General features: G+C 40.6%; 1 protein-coding gene across 1 annotated transcript in view; it reads right to left on the bottom strand.

Moving 5' to 3' along the window:
- sgk1 (serum/glucocorticoid regulated kinase 1) overlaps positions 1 to 6,873 on the bottom strand; it is a gene marked incomplete at its 5' end in the record, with an annotated part of 31,441 nt that extends 24,568 nt beyond the window's left edge. The window contains 2 exons of the mRNA XM_079215026.1: positions 2,846 to 3,085; positions 6,772 to 6,873. Of these exons, the coding sequence (XP_079071152.1) occupies positions 2,846 to 3,085; positions 6,772 to 6,873 (342 nt within the window). The remainder of the gene's footprint in view (positions 1 to 2,845; positions 3,086 to 6,771) is intronic.
- Positions 6,874 to 27,226: the final 20,353 nt, after the last annotated feature.

Raw genomic sequence — 27,226 nt, 5'->3', positions numbered from 1 at the left:
AGCAAAAGTTCACGTTGTTTTCATTTTTAATTCAGTCTTCATCAAGCACAGTACGGGTTTGATTAGAGATAGTGGAAAGGCTGCGTTTGCATTAGCTTTGTTTGTGTGTGTGTGTGTGTGTGTGTGTGTGTGTGTGTGTGTGTGTGTGTGTGTGTGTGTGTGTGTGTGTGTGTGTGTTTGCGTGTGGCGTATCTGACAGTGTGATGTTGCATAAACGGGACAGTACAGGACGTCCTTATCAGGAGGATTTATATGCTTTTAATTTCTGGTCATGCTCAGGAAGTGGGGCAGATGTTCTGACCTCATCCTCTATCTTCTAATAAACTGTCCTCTCCGCTCCTCTCATCTCTCTCTATATCACTGCTGTTTCCTGTGTTTCTCTCCTTCGCTCCACCAATCCCTCAACTGCGCTAATTTTTTCTTATCCAGTCATTATTGTTCACCCTTTGTCTATTTTTAATTCTAATTCCCTCCAAATTACCCATCTTTTCCTTAAAGTAAACCTCCCCTCCTGTTCTTTTTTATTGTACCTGCTGTTATCAACCCATGGAAAAAGAAATGCAGGTACCATAAATTTAGTACACTGATTTTATAATATAATAAGATCAGCGCCATAAAGTTGGTCTATATTTAGCCTTGGCTGTGATAGACTAAAGCAGCAGAGGGGTGAAGGCTATACAAAGCACTGGGTCAAGGCTAAGCTAAGCTACCTGCATTGTAAATGGTGCTGATGCTTCGTAATTAGAAGGGAAAAAAGCTGCTGTGATGGATTTTCAATGAGTAGGAGGTAGAGGTGGGCAATCTGTCATGAAAGCTGTTCGGGAGAGAGAACAACCCAGGTAAATGTCGTTACATTAATTAAAATACAGCCCACACTTTGGCCACGTACAGATGAACACATTCAAAAGCGCCTGTTCACAATGAGAAAAGCTAATATTGAGCATTCAGTGTTCAACAATACAGGACACTGGGCAAAAATAATTGACTTCTACATTTACAACAGCATGAAAAGTCAAGAATGAAGCGCTTCGTCTCAGGACATGACACATATCCCTGTAGCTTTCTCTTCTGTCTCTGCACACTTTAGGAGTATATAGGCCTAAGCTGACACTGTCTGTCAATGCCTGGAGTCTTATTCATCTCCTCCTCCAGAAAAAACTATGACAGCAGCCTCTCGGCGTCATCACCCCACTTTTCTTAAGTCTGAGACACTTGTTAGACAGCGACTGATACAGTTCACTTTGATGGCTTGACAAATTTCACACTGAAGCTTTGCTCATTTGCATCTGAGTTGAGACGTGGGTGGCCTCCTCGAGCACAGAGCAGTGCGTCTGACATGCGACGGAAAATGTTTCTGTTACTGTTCCATTTGTCGAACAAGCGTCACGCTCTGTGGTTGCAAACTGACATGAGGCCCTAAGTTGTGAAGTGTGTGGACAGAGTGTGCTGAGATATGGGACAGTGCGGAGGCACCGGGGCAGAACATGACGTCTGTGTGCTGCATTTTTTTGTAGTGGAGTATTTGGCAATGGCACACAAAGTCAAATACAGGAAGTGTGCATTTCAGCCCATATTTAGGTTGTGCATCAAACTGCTATTGCATGTTGTACGTTTCAAGTTTAAATGTGGTTAATCATTGATTAAGTCTTGGATCACAAAGCCTCACTATAGTAGCAGCTATAGATACACACAACGGTTATCTCCAGTGAGACATTAGTGACAGATCTATTGGTTGTGAGGGCAAGAGGTGGAATTGATGGAAAGATAGAGTGAGATAGAGCTACCTGGGAGAAATCCAGAGCAAAATGAAACAAATTGGGAAGAAAACAAGAGTTAAGGGCTGAAGGGAAGAGAGCAGACTGATGGACAACAACACAGTCCTATTATACATTCTTACATGAGTCAACGTTGTTTCTCGGTGCACACACTCACACGTAGACACACACGGTGCACAGTGTGGCTTTGTCTTGCTGGGACAGTGATGACTCATTCTCTCCTGTCGCCCATGGGACTGGAGAAACACACACACACAAAGGAAGGGAACCATCTGATGGGTATGATGATTGATAAGAGGGAGAGGGCTATTATGATTGCAGTTGCAAGGACGACCTGGACACCGGCAGCAGAATTTGAGTGAATGGGCTGGTGTGTGTTTGGGTGAGACCTTTGTTGACAGCATTCACTGGAGTTCATTATATGTCCATCTCCTGCTTTAATTTCAGTAACACCAGCAACAACAACAAGGTTTTTTTTAAATGCCCCAGTCTTCTTACTGTTTATGTTACATAATGACATTTATGGTAGAGCGTAAAAGGAGAATAAAGACAAACAAAACAATATCTCGGCTCCTGTTAAAACCTAATTTGCTTCTTTGACTTCTTTTAATGAGCGCTAATGGGCACACAGAGGGAGCTTGATTGTTAGAGTGTGTTAGTGGATAGAGGTTTGTGGTTAGAGAAGATGATGGGAGTGGACTTTCCCTCTGTATGGCACATAATACATAATATATTACATTGCCCTTAAATGTTCAATTATGTTTCTTCAAATGTAGAAAACGTGTATTCACACGTTAAAACCGTATCAAATGAAGTATATTGGCCATTTACTTGTTCCAACACTGACTCTACAGTAATGAGAGCTGAAGTCATATTCGCTTTTTCATCCATGGATTATTGAATGATTTAGCATTGTTAAACTTTGTGATGTCTTTAGCAAATACAATGTTGTAATATTTGATAGAAATAATGACCAAGCTATGAAAATAAGACTTAAGTTCTACTAATTTGATCCTTTGATTGTAGACCGAGCATAGTATCCACTGCTTACAGCTTGTTTTTCCTTTTACCTTGCAGCCCTTGCTCTTGTCATGGCCGCTGGTTTGCCCACTGGCATGGCACGGCGAGCTCAGCTCTTGGTGGTAGTGCTGTCCGCCATGCAGGCCGCCATAGTGACAGCAGCCGTATGGCGAGGGGAAGTGGGAGTACCACAGGTCATCGGCCAGTGGACACTTTGGACAGGAGTAAGGGAGACCTTTCCCTTGGGCCTTCTCAACGCTCACCTTCGGGTTCCGCATCCACCTTCGTACCTGTGTAGGAAAATAAGCGTCAAGGTCAAAAGCAGTTTGAGAAATAAAGTTTTTTGTGGGAAAAGGTGAGTTTGATCTCACTTTACCTTGTTCTTTACACACACACACACCGTTCCATGTAGATGACACAAAGCACAACGCTGATGGAACCATCTATTGAAGTTCCGTCAACATCTTTGCATTTGACTTTGTTTTAATGCCGGCAATACTTTAGAAAGCTCTCTCTGCAGAAGGGGACTTCCATCCATGTGTGGCTATTACGATGAATTATTAAAAAAGGGAAAGGTGGTGAAAGTGGAGAAGGAAACTGAAAAAAGTGGCACATGGAAGACAGAAGAATAGCGACAGGGAAAGAAAATATTTAGGAGAAGTCTAAAGCATCGAACATTTAGAAAACACACACCACGGGGGCAGTAGCCTATGTGACTGGGCAGCACAGAGTGCAGACAGCTGTGGCACACACACACACACGCCTAAGTCGAAGGGTAACCAGACGGCACATCAAGGCATGTCAGGTCTGAAGGGAAAAAAGACTTGGAAAAACACTCCAGCAGGTCACCACAAAAAACAAACCAGCCACTGTATGACTTACAGACATATCTGAGGACACACCTCTCCAGTAAAATAAGATTACTACCACACAAGCTTCCTCACAGAGAACATGACCATTGGATTAACATTCCGTCTAATTAGAGGGCTCTTTCTTTTGATATTTGTCATCACATTGAAAGCAGAGTGAGGCATGTAGTGTCATTACCCCGTGGATCAGACGGTGCGCTGTCATACCTCTTGTTTAACATGTCACTCTGACCATGATGCTGATGAGTTGACATCCAAGGCGTAACACGTATTCACCTCAGCCACAAACACACAGTGCTCACAGCAGGAGGAATATGTTTTCCTGTTTGTAGCCAACCGTAAAATTCACTGAAGAGCTACCCATCACATCATCTTTTTTTATGGGTTTCCACCCTCATTAAAACTCTTACAGGGTAAGTAATGTCATAGATCAAAAGCTGCTGATTATATTTTGATATAACTTCGGGGGAAATGTTGCATTTCAAAACTTCCAATATTCCCCAAAGGGCAGGTCTAATCAACAATTGATACAATCCAAATTCACAGACAAAAAAAACACACTGAGCCATTGATTTAATATTTCCTTCCATCATTGCCCTTCCTCATTTGTATGATACACTGCTCGGTCTGCTGTCCCCATGATGTAATCAGGCTTATTTAGACACAAATAGAGAGAAATGAAACCCTTTAAGCGCAACAAGCATTCATTCTGATTCGAGGCTATGTAAGATTGCAAATATGGAAGCTTCTGTTTTTCTCAGTATGGAGGAGCACCAGTTTTATAGAGAAATGTGCCTCAGGCTTTTAATACCTGATTAATATTTCTAACTTATTTATTTATTATTTTTTATCCTATGGGAGACTCATTGCAGCAGAATGTGCCTGTGGGAGTGCATGTGTGTTTGTGCGTGGGTGTTAACACAACACAATCTGCTCATATTAACAGGCCGAGTCATCAGGGATCCACACCATACTGTACGCCATCTGAGACCAACACACACTTCGGAAACCCCGACTGCGAACAAGAACCCATGTCGATGACACACCCAGACTAGAAATGTATCCAAATCTTCCGAGCAACCTAAAATCAAGGACTTTTTATCGAGTACATACTTGATGGTTGTTTTTTTTTCCAATTATTATCTTGGAATATATTCACTGCCTGAGGCTGTAAATGTGACTACTTGAACATAACAACCTGGGCAATAAACACATACTTTATCATCTGATTTATCGGGTAATCGAAAATAAATGATCTGCCAAATGTGATTATTAAGTAAATGCATTAATCCGCCAAGCTGGAAGTAATGTTAGTCATTTCCTTCCCATCATGCCCCAAAGTCCTATTGCTCAATGTTTTCTTTTGATCTCATGTAAATCTGCGGCAAATTATTCAGATCTGAGGGAGCAGAAATTGTACTGTTTGTCAAGCTTGGCATGTTTTGAGTGAGTATAACAGACAGTAATTGGGGTTTCGACATATAACAGCATCTCAAACGAAGCTCAGAAGTCCAACAAACCCACCAACATGTCAACCAGTTTGGCAGTAATTCACAGATTATCAACATTATGCAAATGATTTCATTAGCAACTCAATGGGTAACAATGGGCATTCCTTTATGCTCAATTGCTTTTCTACTTTCTGTATTTCTTCATTCGCATTCAGCACAAGGTTCGTCAGCGTGCCGATAACATGAATATGTAATTAGATTTGATTCAGTTTTTTGCTCAACTAACAATAGTTTTTATCAATTCATTGGCTAATTATTTTTGATTGATTAATTGATTCCAAATTGTTTGCACTTTTGCTCTGAAAATGCCTGATGATTACTGATGACCAAATATTAGTAAATTATCAAGCTAGTTGCTGACTCATTTTCTGTTTATCCATTCTTTTTTTCTTTTCTTATGCATGCATCATGCATATATTGCAAGCACAAGACAATTGATTACTTTCTAATATGTCATACTTTGCAAAGGGTTAACAAGTTGTAATCAATGGTTTTAATCAACAATGTGTTGATGCCTATAGGGCAGTAATAAGAAAAATATAAGATTCCTGATTGGGAAAAATCCCCTTCTAACAAACTTTAGTTGTTGCTTTTATCTATCTCTTTCTATTTTTGAAAGGTAACCAACCCATAATGATTTACTAACTTTTATAACTGCAGCTTTGGTGGATTATTATAAAATTAGGTTAAATTGAGTTTCTAACTTTAAAAAACCCCATCAGGCCTGAAGTAACAAATGCTAATTCATAATTTAATCCACTTTAATACTCTATGAAGTTATCAATCGGTCATAGACATACTGTATGTCTATGAAAGTGTAATGCTGATGCTAATAAGTAAACATAGCTGCAATTTGAATTTACTTGGATGGGGAAAAACGTCTGCAGTAAAACCTGTATGAAGTGTGCCCTAAATATAAAAGCTGTACCAAATGTTAAAGTCAGCGCACACACTCAACACAAACACGCCAACCAAGAAAACCAAGAAATTAAAGCAAACCATTCATATTTTACAGGAAATGAGCATTGTGACAGCACTGCAGCATAATGCAGGATATGCTGAGTCGATCTTTAACTGTAGGACCTCGCCAGCTCAGTGATGTCATGATTTCTACATAACAGACACTTGTGGGTTCTGTAATGCAACAGTGTTTTGCACATATCCACCTTTACCTGAAAACAAGCGTCAAGGTCAAAAGCAGTTTGAGAAATAAAGTTTTTTGTGGGAAAAGCTGAGTTTGATCTTACTTTACCTTGTTACATGTTCTTTACACACACACACACACACACACACACACACACACACACACACACACACACACACACACACACACACACACACACACACACACACACACACACACACACACACACCTCATCATAAGGAGCGAGAGGGAAGACTCCGGAAGTGACACCTCCTCTCACTGCCAACATGTTTCTCACTCTGTGTAGGCAGACACACTCTCAGATGCATCAATCCCAAAATGTGTGTGTGTGTGTGTGTGTGTGTGTGTGTGTGTGTGTGTGTGTGTGTGTGTGTGTGTGTGTGTGTGTGTGTGTGTGTGTGTGTGTGTGTGTGTGTGTAACCCAAACTGACCTTTCTCTTGACAAACTGGAAAGCCGAGCACTTCTTAAAGGAAAAGGCAGTCTTCTCCCCACCTCCCCCGCCTCCTCCTCGTCCCCCGTTCACCAGCTTCATGGCCGACCCCGGCACTCCGTTTGCCTCCGTAGATCCCAGCGTGACGGACAGACTGACAGGGATTCAAACAGAAAGAGAAAGAGTTGTTTAAGGCACGAGAAGAGTGCGAGTGCGGGACATAACATGATAGGGATGCTCCTGTGTTGAGAGAGAAAGAAAGAGAGAGAGGTGGCAAAAAGAGGGTGTGAAAAAGAGAGGAGCGAGAGGAGGTGGAGGTGGAGAAAACAGATCGACTTCAAAAATAAGAGGGACAGAGGCAGGACGTTGCAATGAAAATGAAATCACTGAAACAACCAGGTGTCAGGATGGAGAAAAAAAAGGGAGGATGCGAGAGAGAATGCGTAAGATGGAGAGATGAGAAAGAGGAGGAAGGTACCAGCTCCTGTTGCTGTGGGGAGAAAACCACTCTGTTTACAGCTCGGAGTCAGAAAGCATCTCAGTGAACTGTCTGTTGTGTGTGCATGTGTGTGAAGTTTACCCATGCGTATGTAAGTGTATTCACATGCAGCACATCTTTACACATCCCTCCAGAGTGTGTCTGTATGCGTATGAATGCATGCACACATGCCTCCTTCGTTCCATACCTTTATACTGGTGTGTTGGCTGGTTCCGCTGCAGCTTTAACTGCCTCTTTTTATCCAACGACTCCTCCGAAAACTGATCCCAGATCAGATGGACCAACTCTCTGCTCCTCAGGTACAGGTGTCCCTTTCCTGTTGTTATCGAACTATGCTCCCATGCCCAGAAGAGGGTGGGGAGAAGAGGAAGGGGAGTCTGTGATGATGTCCGTATCAGTAAGAGTGTCTCAGCGTGTGTGTGTCCTCAGTGGTGCTGTTTGCCGTGCACTCTGAGTGAATGCATTGATGCCGGGGTGTCAGCCTGTAAACAAACACCCAGGAAGTGTCCAGCTGCGGTCCTCTGGCTCACACCAGCCCTACTTTATCAATGAAAGGCTCTGCAGTGAGCAAATGCCGCCACTCTTTCCCTCTCTCTCTCTCCATCCCTTTCTCATCACCACTCTGCCCTCCCCTATTTCCTCCGCTCGCTCAATTTTCTGCTGCAGTCGATGGTGGCACCTCCCTCTCTCTCTCTCTCTCTCTCTCTGCTCCTTCAATCTAACCCACCTCACACTTCATCCTCTCAAGATTTCTTTCTCTTTTCTTGTGTGACTGAAGAGGACAGGGACAACCAACATATGTCTCCAACACAGTAAGTGTGTGAGGGTTTAATGTAGTGGGCTATTTTTCCAGCTTTGATCCGGATGGATTTCATATACCCACACTCACTAACTCCTACGCATCTCTCTCTCTCACACACACACACACACACACACACACACACACACACACACACACACACACACACACACACACACACACACCATCATATTTGTATGCCCTTGCCTCTGTAACTATACCACAGGGTTAGTTTAATTTGCTGATGTGACCCAAGCTGAACGATAAAGCTGAATCCTGTTCCTTTGAGTCCATGCACTTTACGTGCGCAGCAAACCTGTCAACACAAATAACATATTTAAAATAATAAAATGTTTCTAATTATGTGCTGGCTATATTGCATTACAAAAAAATAATAATACATTAAATATTCAGCCAAAAGAAAGAACCGTTACATTTTGAATCATGTTTTTTTGGTGCAAGCCCAATGATCGCTGGGATTTTTGTACACTATCACAACAAATTAGATTTAACTTGACCTTTGCCGGCTGTAGCTCACAAACTCAACTGGCCTCAGGCAATTTCTACCGGCTAACGTCAAAGTGTGACTTGAATTATAATTGGGGTTAGATACAAACCAATGTTTTTTAAGTTGTTTTTTTACCTGAAGTAACTGCTCTTATGTGATCAGTTCTTGTTTGGTGCGAGTCAGTAAAAACTGTTTTCGGCAGTTGGTTGGAGTGGTTGGTCTTTGCATCAACATGCCCGGTAGTTGTTGCCATCTTTTAATTGGTCACTTTGAGTCAGTTGAAAAGCATCCACATTTTTAAAGGAATTGTTTGACATTAAGGTAAATTAGTTTGTTCACTTTCTTGCCAATCATTGCTCAATCCAATAGATTCAACCATTTTGCTGACACAGCTTTACTTAGTTTTTTTGAGTGTTATTTATTACAATAATACAACTGTGTTGATCAACACTGAACCAATTAGAAAGAAAGGTTAAGCACCTGGTAATTAAATGGGAAGAAATCACCACCTCACCTCTTTGGTTGTTTCTTAATAACCCTCGGTGGCATAATGCAGAAATTAAACTCTCATTTTGGAGCGAGCAAGCCAGTTTCCCTCAGCTCCATATTGAGAGGGATGTAGCTTTCCTTGCGGGGGGAACATGACAGTGCAGTATTCACTATAATGCGGATCAGTCAGAGTCAATGAACTGTGACTCATCGGTAATGACACGAAACAATGATTGGTGAAATCAGCTTTGCACCCAGCTGGATAAAAAGCGAGGGTGGCCTGCAATTTAACAAAAGAGGCAAACAATGTATTTTCTTTCACAGAAAAAAGGATTCGTTTTTTGAGGTTTCAACAGCATATGTACAAATCTAAGTTGTCAGTAAAATTGAATAGGCTACACAAAATATCACACAAAGATAAAAAAAAGACTGTTTGAGCTTAAGTGCATTCTCAATACTTGCCTCACTGCATCTAGTCAATACAATAAGTTGAAGGCTCTTAACATTTAAGCAGCAGTGGTTTGCTTTGGTGAATGCAGTCAGAAAACTAAAGGAAGACAAAAACCTAGCCTGCCAAAATATCTCTCCACAGATCTGTAGGGTGCTATTATATAGTCTGACAGCAACAACACTCTTATGCAACTGCAACACTCACTCAAATACAGAGCTCAATGGCACATGAATTATTCTGTGATCTCCCAAAAGACCCAAAGATTATCAGCTGCTCTTGTGAATTCAAATGCAACGAATAAATAATTAATAACAAGCTTTCTTAAATGATTCAGAGAATTGCCAAAAATTATCTGAAAGTCAATAAATTATGGACTTTCCTCAAAGTGAGCGAGATGCAGTAAAGTTTCATAACACAAACCGCTTCTTCTCAAAAAAACAGCGTCAAACCGTGACGTCCGCGTGATTAGTGCCGTTTGGTGTTTACAGGCATCTTCATGCTTATCATTTCCCCAGAATAATCAGACACTTTATTTCCGACCGAGAACTTTTAATAGAAAGCCAAGTGAGACAGTTGTAAGTCCTTGTGATGGTCATAGGTGGTGTACACGTTCTCTCTCAGTCTGCTAATGAGCTCCACTGGGCATGTTTTGATCATATACCAGAGACCTGATAAAAAAAAGAAGAAGAAATCTTTGCTAATCCTCCTCAGCCCTTTTAGTGAGAGAAAACACCCCGACTCTAATCGCTTCACTGATGAAACCAGTGCATCTGAGGGACAGCACCGAGAAAATATCATTATTATTACCAGTACATTATTTTGGCCGGTATTTTTAAATCTTTAAAACTCCAACAACTAGTGCTTGAAAATTAAAATGTGTCTAATTTCACAAGTACATTCTGAGAAATTAGTTTCCAGTCAAACAAAGAATCATAGTGCAAAGGGCAGACAAAAATATCTTTAATGGAAATCGATTATGCCTGTTTATGTTTGCTCACAAGCCATACATGCAAAGAGGTCTCCACCTCGAAAGATTAACAATATTTACATTTTGACCAAGTTACATTTGCAAGTTGAGAGTAAATCAACATTGAAGATGAGAAGATGATGAAAAGATCCATCTTCGGCAGCATATCTTCCTCGCTGTCTCCATTTTTATTTTAATTTTTTTACATCAAACACAATCAATTTCCACTGCCCTCCTCAGCTGCTCGTCCACTCAGAGCGGCAGGGTAATGGGCTGCCGTCTTGCCACAGGCTGAGTTATTTGTTTCTAGGCAGGGACAGGCTGACACCCAGAAGGTGAGCTCATCACTGGGAACAATGCCCTGCCTCCCTCCTCCATATGTACTTGACTGCATGCATTTCTGTGTTGTGCAAGTTGTTTTCTGAGACACATTCACATCAACTGTCTTTAGAAAAGTGGCTCTCGACTCCGACTCACTTTCATGAATTAACCATATTTCTTGCTCGGGCTTTTTACAGGCTGCAGCAAATGGCATCTTCCAGAAGTGCTTCTCTCATACACCACTATGTTCTCTTCCATGCTGAAAATAGTAACCCTGCCTTGCATACGTTTTGTCGCAAAGCTCTTGTTCCCCTCAAAGCTGATTCCGGGTGTGTGTGTGCATCGCTCTGGCGCGTGATATAGTCTGTGAGATTTTTAGCACATATGCAAAGTTACATAATTTGTTTAATGTGAATAATCTTAGGAAGCAAAGGCGTTGGAATGACAAGATCCTAAAATAAGGTAAGAAGTTGTGTGTGTGTGTGTGTGTGTGTGTGTGTGTGTGTGTGTGTGTGTGTGTGTGTGTGTGTGTGTGTGTGTGTTATAACAATAACTGAGATTTAGTGAAGGATTTCCACCTGCAAGCAAATACAGACTGTTGACAGGCACAGTAAACCACATTAATTCACTTTGACAGCCCCATTTGACTAATGAATAGAGTGAAGAACACCATTTTGGGAGTGTGGGGGTGGTTTCCGTGTCTGTCATCCTTTTTATTAGGTGTACTACCTCAAGGCTCAAGTCAAGCTTACTGAATCTATCATTGCCTAATGAGCATATACATAGCCACGGGCCTACGATTGGTTCCTGTGTGTGTGTGTGTGTGTGTGTGTGTGTGTGTGTGTGTGTGTGTGTGTGTGTGTGTGTGTGTGTGTGTGTGTGTGTGTGAGAGAGTGAGAGAGAGAGATGCGTAGGAGTTAGTAGTAGGTGTTTACAAAAGGAGGGATGGGTTGTGCGATTTTAGTGGGGTGCATACACATGCTTACGTGCCTCTCGGTGCCTTTGTGTGAGGTTGTGTTCTTTTGTTTGCCAGAGTACAGTACCGTGTTGGTGTGTGTGTGGGAGTGCAGCCATGAAACAAGTCCCAGTGGGACTGGCAACACTGCAGTGCTGAGCTAAGGAGACAGAGGGAAAGAACTGGAGAGGAGACAACCAATTACGATGGCTCACTGGCCGACTCTGATAAGTGTGCTCAGTCAGCTAAAACAGGAGCAACGACTGCAACACGCAACGGGTGAGACTCCCTCACTCAGGATTTACTTTACATAATGTTTCATTTTACACTTAAAACGAGAATTACCGCATCCCACTTGCAAGACTCCGCCAACCAGTTGTGTTGCAGTTTACCTCGTCCACAATGTCATCACTCCATATCCTTATGTGAAATTGGCATAATGTCAATTATTTAGTTATGGAGGTCACAGTGGCCTTTGATCGACAACTTCTAATCAGTTCATCCTTGATTCCAGGTTGATGTTAGTGCCAAATTTGAGGTAATACCTTCCTGGAGTTCCTGAGATATCGCATATGCGAGAATGGAAAATCTAAAAACATAATGGCATGACATGACCATTTAAAAATAGACTTGCTACTTAGTTTTGACTTCAAAGGATAGGGCTAGTAGCTTTAATGCTTTTATTGTGGAAAAAAAAAATAATAATGAATTGTGTCTGCCTGTGCAGCTTAAGGCAAATATAATTTATTTGCCTGCGTCATATTCCTCGAATGCTTTCCAAAAACAATGACTCCATGCAATCAATGAATCAATGAAACAGCTTAATTCCATGTAAAGTGACGTTTTACTTTGCATGGATTTGAGCTTGAGACTTGATACCCTTCTCAAGCCCAAAGTTTATGAATCTTCCAATCTAGTGTATATAGGTCATAATGTTCGGCACAATGCTGGGGTATATGTGAAAAGACACAGGGATGGAGGGAGAAAGGAGGGATGGGCTTTTAAACTATTTTCCTGTTGTTAGCATTGTCAAAATAACATCATGTTTAAATGCATTAAAACGTACTGAGAACTCAAAATGCAAACAGCTAAATATTGAACTTGTCTTGAGTTGAGAATGTCAATATCAATGACCTGGTTTGCTTTTGTTCCCCATATATTCATTATGTAATTACATTGTTATATTCCAATAGAAATTGTGTTTGTTATGGTCTTGGCTTTTTTTCAAGAATTATTGTCATATTGTCCAACCCGATACATGCCGATACAGGTAAGTGTGTTTGTGCAGTACATTTCAAACACAATGGTCATTCTAAACATGTCATCTTTATATGATCACCTCAGAGTGGGACATAATACTAATACATAATACACAAAGACCAGGTATCTCACTGCAACATGCATCTACAACAGCTAGCAAGGGTTACTGGGACATACACATTCAGACATGCTTTCACCTTGATAGAAAACTAAAGTACTTATCATCTATATTGACTTGACATTGATCTTGCCAAGTCGTTATTGTACTTGGAAATGTCACTGACATCTCTATATCTCCTGATACAGTTAAACGCTTGAGAACAAGTCAGTAAGTTTACCTTACCCATTTTGCTGACAAGAATACTTTTTCGGTACAAGGAGCATATCAGGACATCAATGTAGCTCCATGCAATGGTTCATATTCTACGAGAAGTTACTCCTAACTCTGATGGGTGGCAGAGGTGCTGTGGTTGAATCACCTGACACACACATAGATCTGATGTTCACCATCTGATGACTGTACATGTGTACAGTACACGTATGCATAGAAAATGGTTGCATACTGTAAGTTATGCAGTGTTCAGAGTGTATATTATTATAGGAGTTATTTGTAATTATATGGATACATGCAGTGTTACATACTTTTGAAGCTTCTCAAAATAAAGGCACTAGCAATGTGTACTGTACTCATCAGACACAAATGAATGTGTTCCTCTTCTGTTTGTAATTCTACACAAAAGATAAATAATTATTCTCAGGAATCAAAAACATGTTATAGCACACATTGTATCTGTGTACAGACTGCCAAGGACTAAGGCATTAGCCTTGCATGATTTTTATCACAGGGTTTCCACAGCAGCAAAATCCAACGAATGTAAAATAGATTTGAACGCCCGAACAGTTTAACCTGATTTATGCGAGTTTGGCAGTGGCGGGTCGTCAACAACTTTGCACCAGTAAAAAGCATATGAATGATGATTCATTGTCTGACTTCCTAACCACAAAAAACATTTAAAAAATGCATGGGGAAACTTTTGTTGAACAAGGACCTTATATTACTGTAGAATACAATGCTATTTACATGAAGTTGTTTTTTGATATTTTAATGGGTTTTTTTCTAATTGTAAAAGCCTACAAAACTGCTTATGTGAAAATCATGACCTGAAAGCTATTGTAAAGTATGTGTGAAACGTCTTAGAAACAGCGGGAAGTGAAACAGCGGGAAGTGAAACAGTGGCGTCCTGGTCTGATGCTGCATAGCTGAGACAGTGATTTAGTCTAAAGTCTGAGCAGTGCAGGTAGAACATTGTGTTCTAGTCAGACTTCATTTTTTAACAAACAACAAATGTATGTTGAGTGCTGATATTGGAACAGTTTGTGAGTTATGTTGTATAGCTTTTTGTGGCAGACCTTGGTGCAAACCTCCCATCCTCTTTCTTGCCTGTCTATTTTGATCCAATAACTATTTAAAATATTCAGCTCTCTCTCTCCATCCGCCTGTCTTCTTCCTTGTGACCTTTTCAGTAAGACAGTCTCCAATGGATGATTGACAGGAATAAACCAGGGGGAGTCGGGGACATATTACCTGCTCACACGCACACACACCTGAGTCATGTGTCTCTGTGGAGAGAAAGAGCAAAGGGAATCATATCTTTAGATCTTTGACTTGATAATTATCTTATTCTGCCTTGAAAACACAAAGGCAGGAATAGAGAAACACACACACACACACACACACACACACACACACACACACACACACACACACACACACACACACACACACACACACTTGTTGTATCCATGCTGCATTTACAGTTTTGGTGAATCAAGACAGCAGGAGTGGTCAACTAATCCTTTGCAGTTTTAGTGACCAAAGATACTGCAACACTAGTCAAAAAAAAAGTATCTAAATCCAAATGCAGATCTTTCTATAAAGGGATTAACATTTAAATTGATTTCCAGAGAGATTGCCAACCCTGATAAAGTGATTTATTTGATAACAAGCGTGCCCTATATTTTCGGCAGTTCAAATAATACAGTCATAGTTACCAATATTACCTTAACGCAACACTCCATCCTCCACAGCACAAATTAGTTGGTTTGGAGCCAGAGCACTATAGTGAAAAAGATAAAGACGATAGCTTCTGTATCAAACTTAGATTTTTAACACATCAACTGAGCCTAACTGCTGAAAAAGTTATGAGACTGGAAAGTTTTTGCGCAAGGCATGAAAAGTGTCTTTATTCATCAGGGATGTGTTTTTTACACTGTTGAAAACTTTTTTTTTTGTCGGTTCAGTTTCTCCCAAAGTCTGCTAAATTCAGAATGTAAAGTGAGAGTCGGTGGATTACAGGGTAGCAGAGAGCCTCAGGTGTCTCTCCTTTGAAAATACAGTGAACCATAAATCTTCTTTTCTTTCTGTCGGCTTTTGGTCTCAGCGATGTTTATGTCATAAGGTCATCAGTCCAATAGTGTCACCATTGACTTTAAAAAAGAAAAAAAGTTTTACTCAAAAAGAATGTAATCTCATGGGAAGACCTGAAAATAGCATATTATGTTTTTCAAAACTATGTAGTGTTTTATTATATTATTAGTTCTATTTAAAATGAACTAGACAGTGTTAATGTGAGCCTTGTGTTTTGGGCACATAGCTGGTTGATCGGTAATTCAACATGGTAAAACACTTCTTATTGTGCTCCATACTTTTCCCATTGTCTGTTCTCTTTCCATGCATGGTCCAGATCAATCCTTTACTTTTGCCTGTGCACCGCTGTCTGTCACTCTCATTGAGCCAGCTGTGAAATTCCAGCCTCAGCAGGAACAATGGGAAGTGTCGACTTCAGAGAGAGGCGATCCGAGCGATGCCTTTCAGATAAGGAAGTCTGCAGGAGCCACAGAGAGCACACAGACGTACAGCAGCACTATTTACAGACATGTTTTGTTTCTGCCTTTTGTCTCTCAGTAGGCTCATGGCATGCCAATCATTTCCCTTTGCCTTGAACCGTGCTTTGGATATGAACGTTTATATTTACTCTTTACCGTGTAAAGTAATCTCATGAGTTGAACTATGCTACCAGTAGCAGATTCTAACTAATATAATAGCATCAAATGCAATGATGCACATTGGCACATATTATGTTTAAATAATATATGAACACTTAAGAAATGTTCATAACACACTACAATGCGGTTGTATATATGCACACATATGGCTATATAGACACAATCATTCTTTTCTTTACTTGCCTGGGGTTGTGTTTGTCCTTTATTGTCCACTTCCTGCACAGCGGTCAGCTGCTTCCTATCTGGCGCCACACCAATGAGCAACCGCCGGCCCCCCATTGGCACGGTAAGACTACGAGAGGGTCAAGAGCAGAGGGAGGAAAGATGAGAAATGTTGATAGGAAGAAAAGTTACATTCCTGTGTTTAAACTTGAGTAGATTGTGGAAATTGCAGAGTGATGTTGCCATGCAGCAGGCGCTCCAGCCACATAAGGTGTATGATTGGGTCAGACACAGATATTGGATACTGCTGAGAAAATCCAGAAAAAAAAAGGATTTTCCTTATGTATATATATATATATAATAAAAGAACTGCATCGTTGAATGATTCACCAAACATATTTGATGGCATCCTTTATAAAAGCACACAGGTCATTAATTGATCTTCTAATCATTCTAAGTTTCATGGCCGATTGATTTTATTCATTGTGAAAGGGTAAATCATCATCCACTTTAGCAGTAAGGTAAGAATTTTAATTTCATCACGAATGTCGTGGACAAGTTCGGAGAGAGAGAGAGAGAGAGAGAGAGAGAGAGAGAGAGAGACACACACACACAGAGACAGAAAGTTACTCTCCAAGACGACATTGTCTTGCAGCCCTCAGAGAGAGAACCAGTTCAAAGTGAAATTCTAATAGATTCTAAGAAAAGATACGAAGAGATGAATGAAATACAGGGGAGTGTGCTGGAGGGGTGAGTAGATGTGAGAGAAAAGAAAAGATGAAGATAAAGAGGAGAGAGAGAGCGAGAGAGAGAGATGAAGGCACTGGAGAAGAGAGATCTGACAGGGGGGACAGCTCTCTTTCATAAAGAGCATTGGATATGAGCCTCACTCTGCCTCCCTAGAGGATGTGGCCTGGTTTCTGTTTTCCCAATACACACATACACAGGGATCATCTGTCAGCAGAAGTTAACACTATATCAACCAAGAGCACACAAACTAAACACTTGCTTGGACTCAGAATTCCGATAAACGAAAGCCAAAATAAAGGTGAAAAATAGAGTTAGTGCAAAAAATGTATCTCCGAAGTCAAATTAATTGCTCTTGCAGTTCCTTTGCCCTCTAATTGTATGTGTTAACAGAGACTTTGATGCAAACTTAAGGGAGAAACACATTTTAAGCATCAACAGTAAATGTCAGCCTCTGGTGTCGGTCTCTCAAAAGCAACAGCTCCTCCACTGACAGCAACCTCAATCGATGGAGTGCAACAGCTGTACGTAAATACATTCTGAAATTTGGGTCGTAAATCTCTCCCTAAGTAACTACGAGCTAGTGATACAAGGGTCACAGTTTTTCAATATCAGCACCCACCCAACCAGGACTGGAAATCAACTGTTTTCCTCAGAGTGCCCCGCAACTGTCCCAGACTTAACAACCAATGTCCATCATTGAAGATTGTGTTGACTTTTGTGGCCCAATCACCAGGATACCGACAGTGATCCGTTATCACTTGTGCTCTCTGTTGTCTGGAAAGATGACCCTAAAGGTTTGAGTGACCTTTTTATTTTTTTCTATTGGAATTTCCTGTCCTGTAAATTCCTTTCAGGCTAAAAGTCATAGTTGAGAAAGACAATATTCACTGCTGGTGTCCAATAGGTTATTGTGGTCAATGGATGTACATCCTGTTACAGTAAGAGAAGGAATTTCACTGGCTTTGTTTCTGTCTACATTGCACATTTACTTAAAAACACGAAATATATGATTTTGAATACATATGCAGCGTAGGTCTAGGCAATGACATCCACTTCTGCACAAATATGTAAAACAATGTGAAAGGATAAACATAAACTTATTGTACAGGGAAAATGCAGGGAAAGATAGAGCGAGCAGAGCTGTAGCCCCGAGTGAGAAACATTTCATCTCTTATTCTCTTTCATCTTTCAGGCTTGTTGTTTTACATTTGTTTTACATGTATTTGTTAGCTATGCAGTGGGGGGGAGTCGGCATATTACACCCACTCCCGAGGCCACTACATATCTACACATTGCTTACTTCACTTTGGATCTCATACACACACTTCCATATTTATTTTGTAATCACCTTCATCATTCATTCGTGTATTTTCTGCTGAGGGGAAGGCAAAACCAAAACTCCAAAAAATACAGGACTCAAAACATGCATTACAAAGTAATTTCTTTTTATCAAATGTATCGCAGTTGGCACTTTTTTTAATAGTTCAGCTTTGAATGCACCAGATTGCAAAGAGGAGCACTAATTTAACTCAGAGAAATATATCGCCAGTCAACCTGGTCTTCAGAAAGTGCATTCACAGCAAGTACTGTGCTAAATAATAATAAATAATAGTGTGCTAATAAATAATGATGTAAGTCAGAAGGAGAGACATTTTGAATTACAAATTATTTCTGATGGCCTGGACCTGTGTAGACCTGAGTGGAAGCACCTGCACCTTTTCTTTAGACTGAATCACCAACATCTTAATCCAAGTTTAACCAAACTGCAGTTATATTGAGAAATAATTATTTTAAAATCTCTCTCAATCTCTACAATGTTTACTGAAGTAATAAAATAAAGGGAGAAGTCAAATCATTTTCTCATAGACTTCTATACAATCTGACCACTTTTGGAGTAACTATGTCCATAGCTAACTTGAGTGTAGGAAAAAGCACTTCCACAATAATGTGAAATAGGTAAAATATTAACCAAGCATTAGCTATTTTCTTGAAGTCAAAGTTAAGTTACTTGAACAGATGAAAATGGTGTTTCCTTGCTAGCAGCAAGTTTTATATGCAAGCACTGACTCAGGTCTGCTAAGGACATTTTCTCTTTTTCTGTCCCTTATTTACCTCACTCACCTCCTCTTTGGCAAGAAGCATTCCTTTGTGTTCCTTTGACGAGTGTAAGATAACAGTTTGGCTTTTGGGTAAGAGACAAAGAGAGATGTCACTGAACATTTGAGCAGAACATTTCAGAGAGCTGTCTCGTCACACACTTCCAAACTCAAACACTGATGTGCGTACACAGCATACGTACACACCCACACATGCACGTACACATGCACGCATTTTCTCACACACACACACACACACACACACACACACACACACACACACACACACACACACACTGATTTAGAGACTTCAGCATTGCTTTGAAATGGAAATGTTTCAGCCGTGTTCCAGGGAATAGTGAGCTGAAAAAGAAAATATACTCTCCTGACAAAAACAGCAGAAAAACAAAAGTACAAAAACAGAAAGAAAATGACGAGGAAAATGTTGGCGGCTGCAAACAAATCACTCCCTAAAGACACAATTTGACTTTGTAAGATTCTTAAGATTTGTTTGTCAAAGTAGGCCAAAGATTTGTGCTGAATCATTCAGATATTTTGTGACATCAACTTTATCATCAAGCTGTAAACACTAGGAAAAGCATACTGTGGCAAGACATGTTATTACTAACTCCAAAACAAATAGACCTGCCATTTCTCTCCCAGAAATAAACTAGTGGGCAGTGCACTCATACAGGTTGTCTTTTAGTCTTGTAGATGCCGCACAGTGAAAACAGAGCAAAGTGAAACCAAAAAGCTGTTGGCTCCCTCATGTGTTGACCAGATTGGGCAACAAACACATGTTGACTTAAAACTGTCAAAAAAAACAACAGCTGAGGACCCTCTTGTGTACCTGTTGCGACACCAGCAGCTGTCTTTAACATTACATGAAATACGTGCATGCACCTGCTTATGTCTCCTTATGCATCATATCCAGTGGACAATTTTACTCCCATCCAAATGAAAACTAATGTAAAAAGAAAACTACAAATGTACAAGGTACTGAATTATAACATAAAGAATAGAGCTAATTTGGACATCCAACCCACAGGTATGGTGTACAAAGCACCACTAAGTACACCGGCTTTAGACTGTGGTTCTTTGACCCCTGCTATTGGATTCCCGAGAGGTTTCTTTCGGCTCCTTTAACCGTAAGCTGGCATGAGTTAGGGGGAAATAGAGGGAGGTAGAGAGTCAGATAGAATGATACATGGGTGCTGTGTGCGCATGATCACTCCTGGTGCTTCATGAGAAGGATTGCATTGCTTCTAATGTGTCATTAATGACGCAGCATCATCTCCATTGCCATAAGCCTGGCACATACATTGCAATTTCCTACATACACAGGCGTGTTAATTAATCTCTGTGGACTGGTGGCCTGCTGAAACTACTCGGTGACTGAATCTTGGTATGCCAATTCATGAATGCGCGCACACACACACACACACACACACACACACACACACACACACACACACACACACACACACACACACACACAGAGAGAGAGAGAGGGCAGATGAGGGGAAGTGGGTCATGTCTTGCATACAGAGCAGGCCCATCTGTCTCAAAGAGAAAGACGTATAAAAAAAAAAAGGGTGAAAGAAATGTGACATCACTATTATTACCACTGATTGCTTCACTGTGCGTCTGTGTGTGTGCGCTCTGTCTTCCGTCTGCTCGGTCTCCTCCTATTCTCCTTCTATCATCACCCCTTACTAATTGACTCCTATATGACAGCGAGCATTTCTCTCCTTCCACTGGTTCTGAATATATTTATCTCCCCTGTTCTCAATCTTTCTCCAAATTGTTTATTATCAGGCCCCAAATCTTACCTACTGCTCCTCCATCATCCTCCTTCCTCTGTTCTTCATTGCCATCACCTCCTTTTAAGTTTTTCTAATTATATTTTCTTAACCTTCCCTTTTTCTTTCCTAATCTTCCTATCCTCCAACATCAGCTTATTTATTTCCTCTGCTCTTTTCCCTCAACATCCTCTTCCTCCCTGGTCCTGCATATTGCTTCCAACTGACAGAGTAATTAGTTTCTCTGGGCCACCGATCAGCCTGTATTCCCAGCAAGGATAGCACATTCATAAATCAGCAGTGTGCTCACTTAACTTGTACTCTCATTGAGAAACACAGCACAATGTGTTGACATATGCGATTAGATCTGTGAAGGATACAGAGATATCTGTAGAAATTATGAAAAAGATGAAAGTGAAGAAGAAGAGATGGAGCTAAATAAAAGCTGGATACAAGAGAATGATAGAGGGGAGAACAAGGTCAAAAGGGGAAAATATGTGTTTGAGTGAGTAACATCAGATAGACTTCAGTATTACTTAACATTTTGTTTTCATATTTGTAGAAGAAGTTCAGATCGCACAATCTTGGTGTGATAGATATATAAGAAGAGACTGTCAGTTAATCAACCACGCGCACAGACCGACACACAAAGTTACGTAACAATTAAAGTCAATCATTTTGGGAGTTTGCTCTGTCTCCGTTTGTCAGTGAATATTAACATCTCAGTTTGACATTGTTCTTGATGGTGTAAAAAAAAAAAAAAAACGGTGCCAAAGGCTATCGGTCTTACACCGAAATGACATCACAAACGTCATGGTTGCGTCATGGGGGTACATTGGATTGGTCTTTGGAATGAAGGGATGAGCGTCACTCATGTCAGAGGGTTGGGGTCAGTACATATGTATGTGAAAGGAAGAGCCATTGTGGTTTAATAAGGCACCATTTATAGGTTTATACGTTGTAATAATGGTATTCCTATTTTTACTAATTTATTGAAATTACAAGCAATTTGAGTTATAAACAGTGTCATGAAAACAAACCTCATGTTATGTATGCTGTGAATTTTTTCAGCAATGGCTTTTCAATGTATTGTATCATGTAATTAACTCTTCATGTATTTTTTAGTTGTTATTGGTGGAGTTTGCCATTCACACGCTGGATTGAAATAATATATGGAACATTTGCTGCCACCACTGAGCACATCAACCAGGACTGAAATCTTAAGGATTACAACGATATAAAATAAGATTTAGGGTGGTCAGGTTGTGAAAAAATCCCATTGGCTGGTGTTTATACTTGCTTTGGTAATAAAGCAGCTCTAAATGTTATCGTTATGTTAAGCATTAATAAATTGTTAGTTAGTGAGTAAGAACAGATGTTTCACCATCTGGAAACCCAAAAGGATTGTCAATGCAAAATAAATTTATAAATGGTACCCACTTTTTTTTTTTACGACATAGCACTTCTTATTTTTGTTCTATTGTTGGTCTATTTAACACAACACAACCACCCATGTGTCTCTGGCTGCAAGTCTGTGTGTGTGGCGCTATTTGCTTGGGAGAGGAGGCCAGTTTTGAAGATAACTGCCAAAATGGGACAGATGCTATTTGCAAGTTCTTTCACAGGTTTTCATTTATCCTCCGTCTCTTGCGCCAGATGGGTACGGTTTGCCTCGCAGGACGATACGATGAGTCATAGAGTAGCAACAATTACAGGAAAGTATTTTGAGAGTCGATTAATTGCGTTTTTCTTTGTCCGAGCCCTTTGAAAAGATAAAAAGTATTTTAGGTACACCTCGGTCCAGGTTTGAGTTGTCGGTTTACAATTCATCCACTCCGTGCCTCTGTGCACGGAGTGGATTCTCTTTTATCTCATTTTTGAGTAGGCAGCAACTTTCCTTGTTGAAAACTCACTTTTGTAACTCCGGCATCCTGCATATTTTTGCTGCGACACCTACTGCTTCTTATGGAGCGATCAGTCCCAGCAGCACACACAAACACACACACAGTTTTTTTAGATAGAGTGGGTGTTCTTCTCAATCTCGCCCCTCTGTATCTCTCTCCTAGTTCTGCTTGATACATATCAGCTACAGCGTAAAGATGCTGACTGCCTCACTGTGCAGGGAGCAGCTGAAATGCCAAGTGCTTTCAGAAGAACAGTTTCATCAGATACTGCAGAGATGCAGTCCAAGTCTTGCCAGGCCAGATGACTATCAGAACCGGGTCAAATGAGTGTCAGTGTATATTTCACCCTGTGTTGAGCTCTAAATGGGTGGCATTTGCTCAACAGTGTAAGGTAAGTTGTCAGTTGCAGAAAACTCTTCACTGTTGACTTCTGCGGCTTATGTCAACAATCACGAGCAAAAACAATTTGACAAAAACTTGTTTGTATCCACAGGGAGTGGCTGTGACAGAGAAAAGAAAGTCCAAGAACACAGATTCTTAACTGACAGAAGACAAAAAGTCAGATGGACATGGACTTTTTGTCTCCCCGTCGGTCTCAATAGTCAAGCGGACAGCCAAAGCTGGGCCGTGAACATTTTTAAGAAATGAATTATGCATCATTGAGGCATAATAAATATGTGGAATGCATTTTTATTCCTCATAACATATTTGTAGAACTGATTTTTTATTTTTAAGAATTTCACACTTAAAATTGATCTTGTGACTGTGCATTGTCCCCATCCACATACGGATGGATGTGCATGAGATACAAACCAAACCGGGACACATTCTTAAAAGTACCTTTAAGTATTTGTGCATTAGGTTTATTCCAATTAAGATATTATGGGAATGTTGATATTGCATTTTAGCTGGAATTATGAAGTCTGGCTTGTTCATCTATTTTAAAATAAGCACATTTGTCTTGAGAGAGAAATTACTGTGACCTTGTCAGCTCTGCAACTTTTGAGCAAGAATCATTTCAACCATTATACTTATAAATTACCTGCCTTTTTAAAAGTTACAAAACAGCCTTAAGATTTTGTGTTTGAGTGTATTTGCATTGTTATTTAAGGACTGGAAATCAATCACAGCTTTAATTTAAAAGGTTGCAACGTAAATAGAAAAGAGCATGAAAATGGCCATCAATATTCAGGGGGCTTCAGTGTCAGTGAGAATAAGAAGTCACACCCTGAACTGATTTTAACCCCCAAAAAGATGCTTAATAATATAAAAAGCTGCAAGCAGCTGTGAGCGGGTCCTCGCTTATCCCGTCACATTTGGGGTAGCCGAGCCGAGCCGTCATGTCTCCGACTCACCCAGTTCAAACAGTACACACCGGTTTCAAGTTTGAACATTTCACATACAAGTCACCGCTTTCAGCAGATGACAAGATTGAACATTCACAGCTGGATGTTGGCGGTGCAGCGGACGGCGCTACTTACATCTCATGGTGACTAACTTGACTAATGGTGTTAAGAAAATGACATCGCTAAAAAGCATGCTGGGTAAATTATTTCACCAAAAAGGCCGCCCATTCAGAAAGACTGTTCTTGTGCAGGAAGAGAATGCAACATACAGTTGGCATCATGTTTCTCATGTCCTGGGCAGTGCAATATCTCAAAATTGCTAGCAATATCTCTCTATTAAACAATGAATATGTTTTATATTTCATGAATAAGGTACGATGTGATTTACTGATCATGCCGGTTGAAAGCAGGGTCGATGATGACACACAGTCAGTACACATGCACACACACACACACACACATGCATCATGTTTCTCTATGTGAAGAGTAGAGCAGGTCATGTAAATTAGATGTAAATCCGATGCCGTTTGGCTGATTTACTTTTGCCTGTAGGTGGCGCTATGACAATCTGAACATTGCTCATGTACATGTACTCAAGCCTTGACCGGCATCATGTATGAGGAGTATTGGGGTAATAGCATCATGTATGGAGGAGTTACAACAGCTTTCTCTCATATAGCGGTTAGCTCAAAGTAGGCATGTCTTTGCGTCCCCGTAAACGTCAATTCCCAAAAGTGAAAACACGCACGGAGCACAAGCCATACTCCAGAGGGTCTTAATATCACTTTAGAACAGAATTTAAGTAGATTGTATGAAATTTGTAGGAGGAGTAGTATTTGGCGTAAATGCAAATATATGCTAAAATTAGCGTAAATCGGCCGAAAATGCCAAATTGGCCGAAGTACTGTAGCGCCCCCTATTGCTCAAATCGGACGCCTGATTTATTGCAAGTTAGGGGATGCGATGTGCACATATACCCCAAGTTTGGAGTCGTTTGTCCAAATATATTTAATGTTATGAATGTTTAAAAACAAGACACGCCCCTAAGAGGTTGATTGGTCGATATGAGATATCCAAGAAATTTCAACGCAGCATTGACGATCCAGTGCCATTGATGATAAGTTTGGTATGAAAAGGAGGTAGCGTTTAATAGAAAAGTGCAAAATCGTGTTTTTCACAAAATCCAAGATGGCGGAAAATATTCATAGGCGGACTTTATGGGTCTGAGAGGCTTTTTTGTAGAGCAGGTGGAGATGGACATGTGTGAATTTCTTCAAGTCAAAAAAACATTCTGGGCGAGGGGCGTCGCCGGTCCAACTTGTAGGGGGCGCTAGAGCGTCATTTTTTGGAACTTTTTTTCCCGGCTTTGATGCATCCCTATTTTCACCAGGCCTGACAAGTGTTCCAAATTTGGTGAGTTTTTTAATATGACAAGTGCCCCAAAAAGGCGCCCAATGTACAAAAATAAGAATCATAGGGAATAATAATAACCCTTTGTATTTCAATAGGGTCCTCTCGGGACTGACTACGTCAGTCGCTCGGACCCTAACTATACCAGAACGTATTTGTACTGTACTGCTATACTGTAGATGCATGCGAACAACACAGTTACACAGACTACAAGTTGACTAATAACTAGAAAGCGCTGGTATTTAAAATGCATCAAACTATATATGCATGACTTACAGACTTAAGTTTTGCGTTTGGCACTGTCTTTGATTTTTACAGAAAGCACCCTCCTATTGTCCTATTGATACTTCACAATAGCCATCCTCAAAGAATAGCATGCCGTGAAACAGTTGCCCCCCTTGGTGCCTGTGTGTCTACTGTCCAGTCAGTGTACTAGGGGTGTGGCGAACAGGGATGGAGTCGTCTCCAGAGCAGACACTGGGACAGTTCAAACAATGGCTTTGACTTGCCTCTGCTATTTTGAGAGGCTGCCTCCACGTTGAGCTTCGCCCCAAACATCACCCACCCACCTCCACTCAGTTTGGCTCCATCGTTTTGGACTTGTGCTCACAGAATTCTAATCAAGATGAGGGGGGTGAGTCATACAGTGTGCAGCACTTCTTGTGGACTGGAACAGCTTCCTGGATGTTGTTTCTGCCTCCCCGACCTGCTGCCACCCGAACAATGGGATGAAGACTGGCCAATGAGATGTTTTGGGTCAGAGGTAAATTCAGATTTGCTTTTAAATTAATATTTTAGTCCCTTTTCAATGTACCACAAATAGTACGTAGATAGAACTTTTATAGTATACGAATGTATGGATTTACCCATATGCTTTTTAAAAAGTACATGAGAAATGTATCGTACACACACCAACTACAGTATAACAGCGCCCTCAGCACAGGAAGCTCAGCCTTCCGATGACAGGAAGCAGCCCTCGCCATGGAGACAGCAGTCTGAGCCGATGTCCTGCAGGTCAAATATAAGCACCACATGCACACGCAATCTGATGACATGTATGGAAGAAGTAGTGACTTCGAATCAGAAAAGAACTTATGCACCAAACCCTCTCCTGTTTATACAGACCCTAACCTTTAACCACTGGGGAGCACACACACACTTTCACTCGACCCTGAGTTCAACGGAGCTCTTTTAATAGATTGGAAGCACAAAGCCTCCATCGGCCCACGAGGAGGTGATGACCCAATCTCTATCCTCTCCTGTCTCATTGTCTTTTGATCTTTCCTTTGTGAATCCCCACTTATCATCATTACTTTTTACACTGAGGCTAAAGCAGCAGGCGGAACAGGATTGTTTTGAAAATGTATCAATCTGCTTCTGTATCATTAAAGTGGCAGCTAGACAATAGAACTGTGAATGTATACAATTAAAAAAAAAGGAAACTCAATCAGTCACTGGCGGTGTGAAAAAAAATGCTTGCAATCGAGGTTGACCAATGCACATCCAGCCAATAACACACACCAATATACTACTCTAAATTGTATTAAATACTACTATTTTCAAAGCCAGGCGTTAGTTGGCCTGAATTATAATCTGATAGCAGCATAAATATCAGATCAACACATTTAATCAGAATCTGGTCAAAAGTTGAGGAGAACTTAAGTGACAAA

This window comes from Taurulus bubalis, assembly GCF_910589615.1.
Source record: "Taurulus bubalis genome assembly, chromosome: 3".
NCBI classification, from domain to species: domain Eukaryota; kingdom Metazoa; phylum Chordata; class Actinopteri; order Perciformes; family Cottidae; genus Taurulus; species Taurulus bubalis.
Note: the sequence above shows the minus strand (reverse complement) of the source record. Positions and strands in the feature narration are given on the sequence as shown.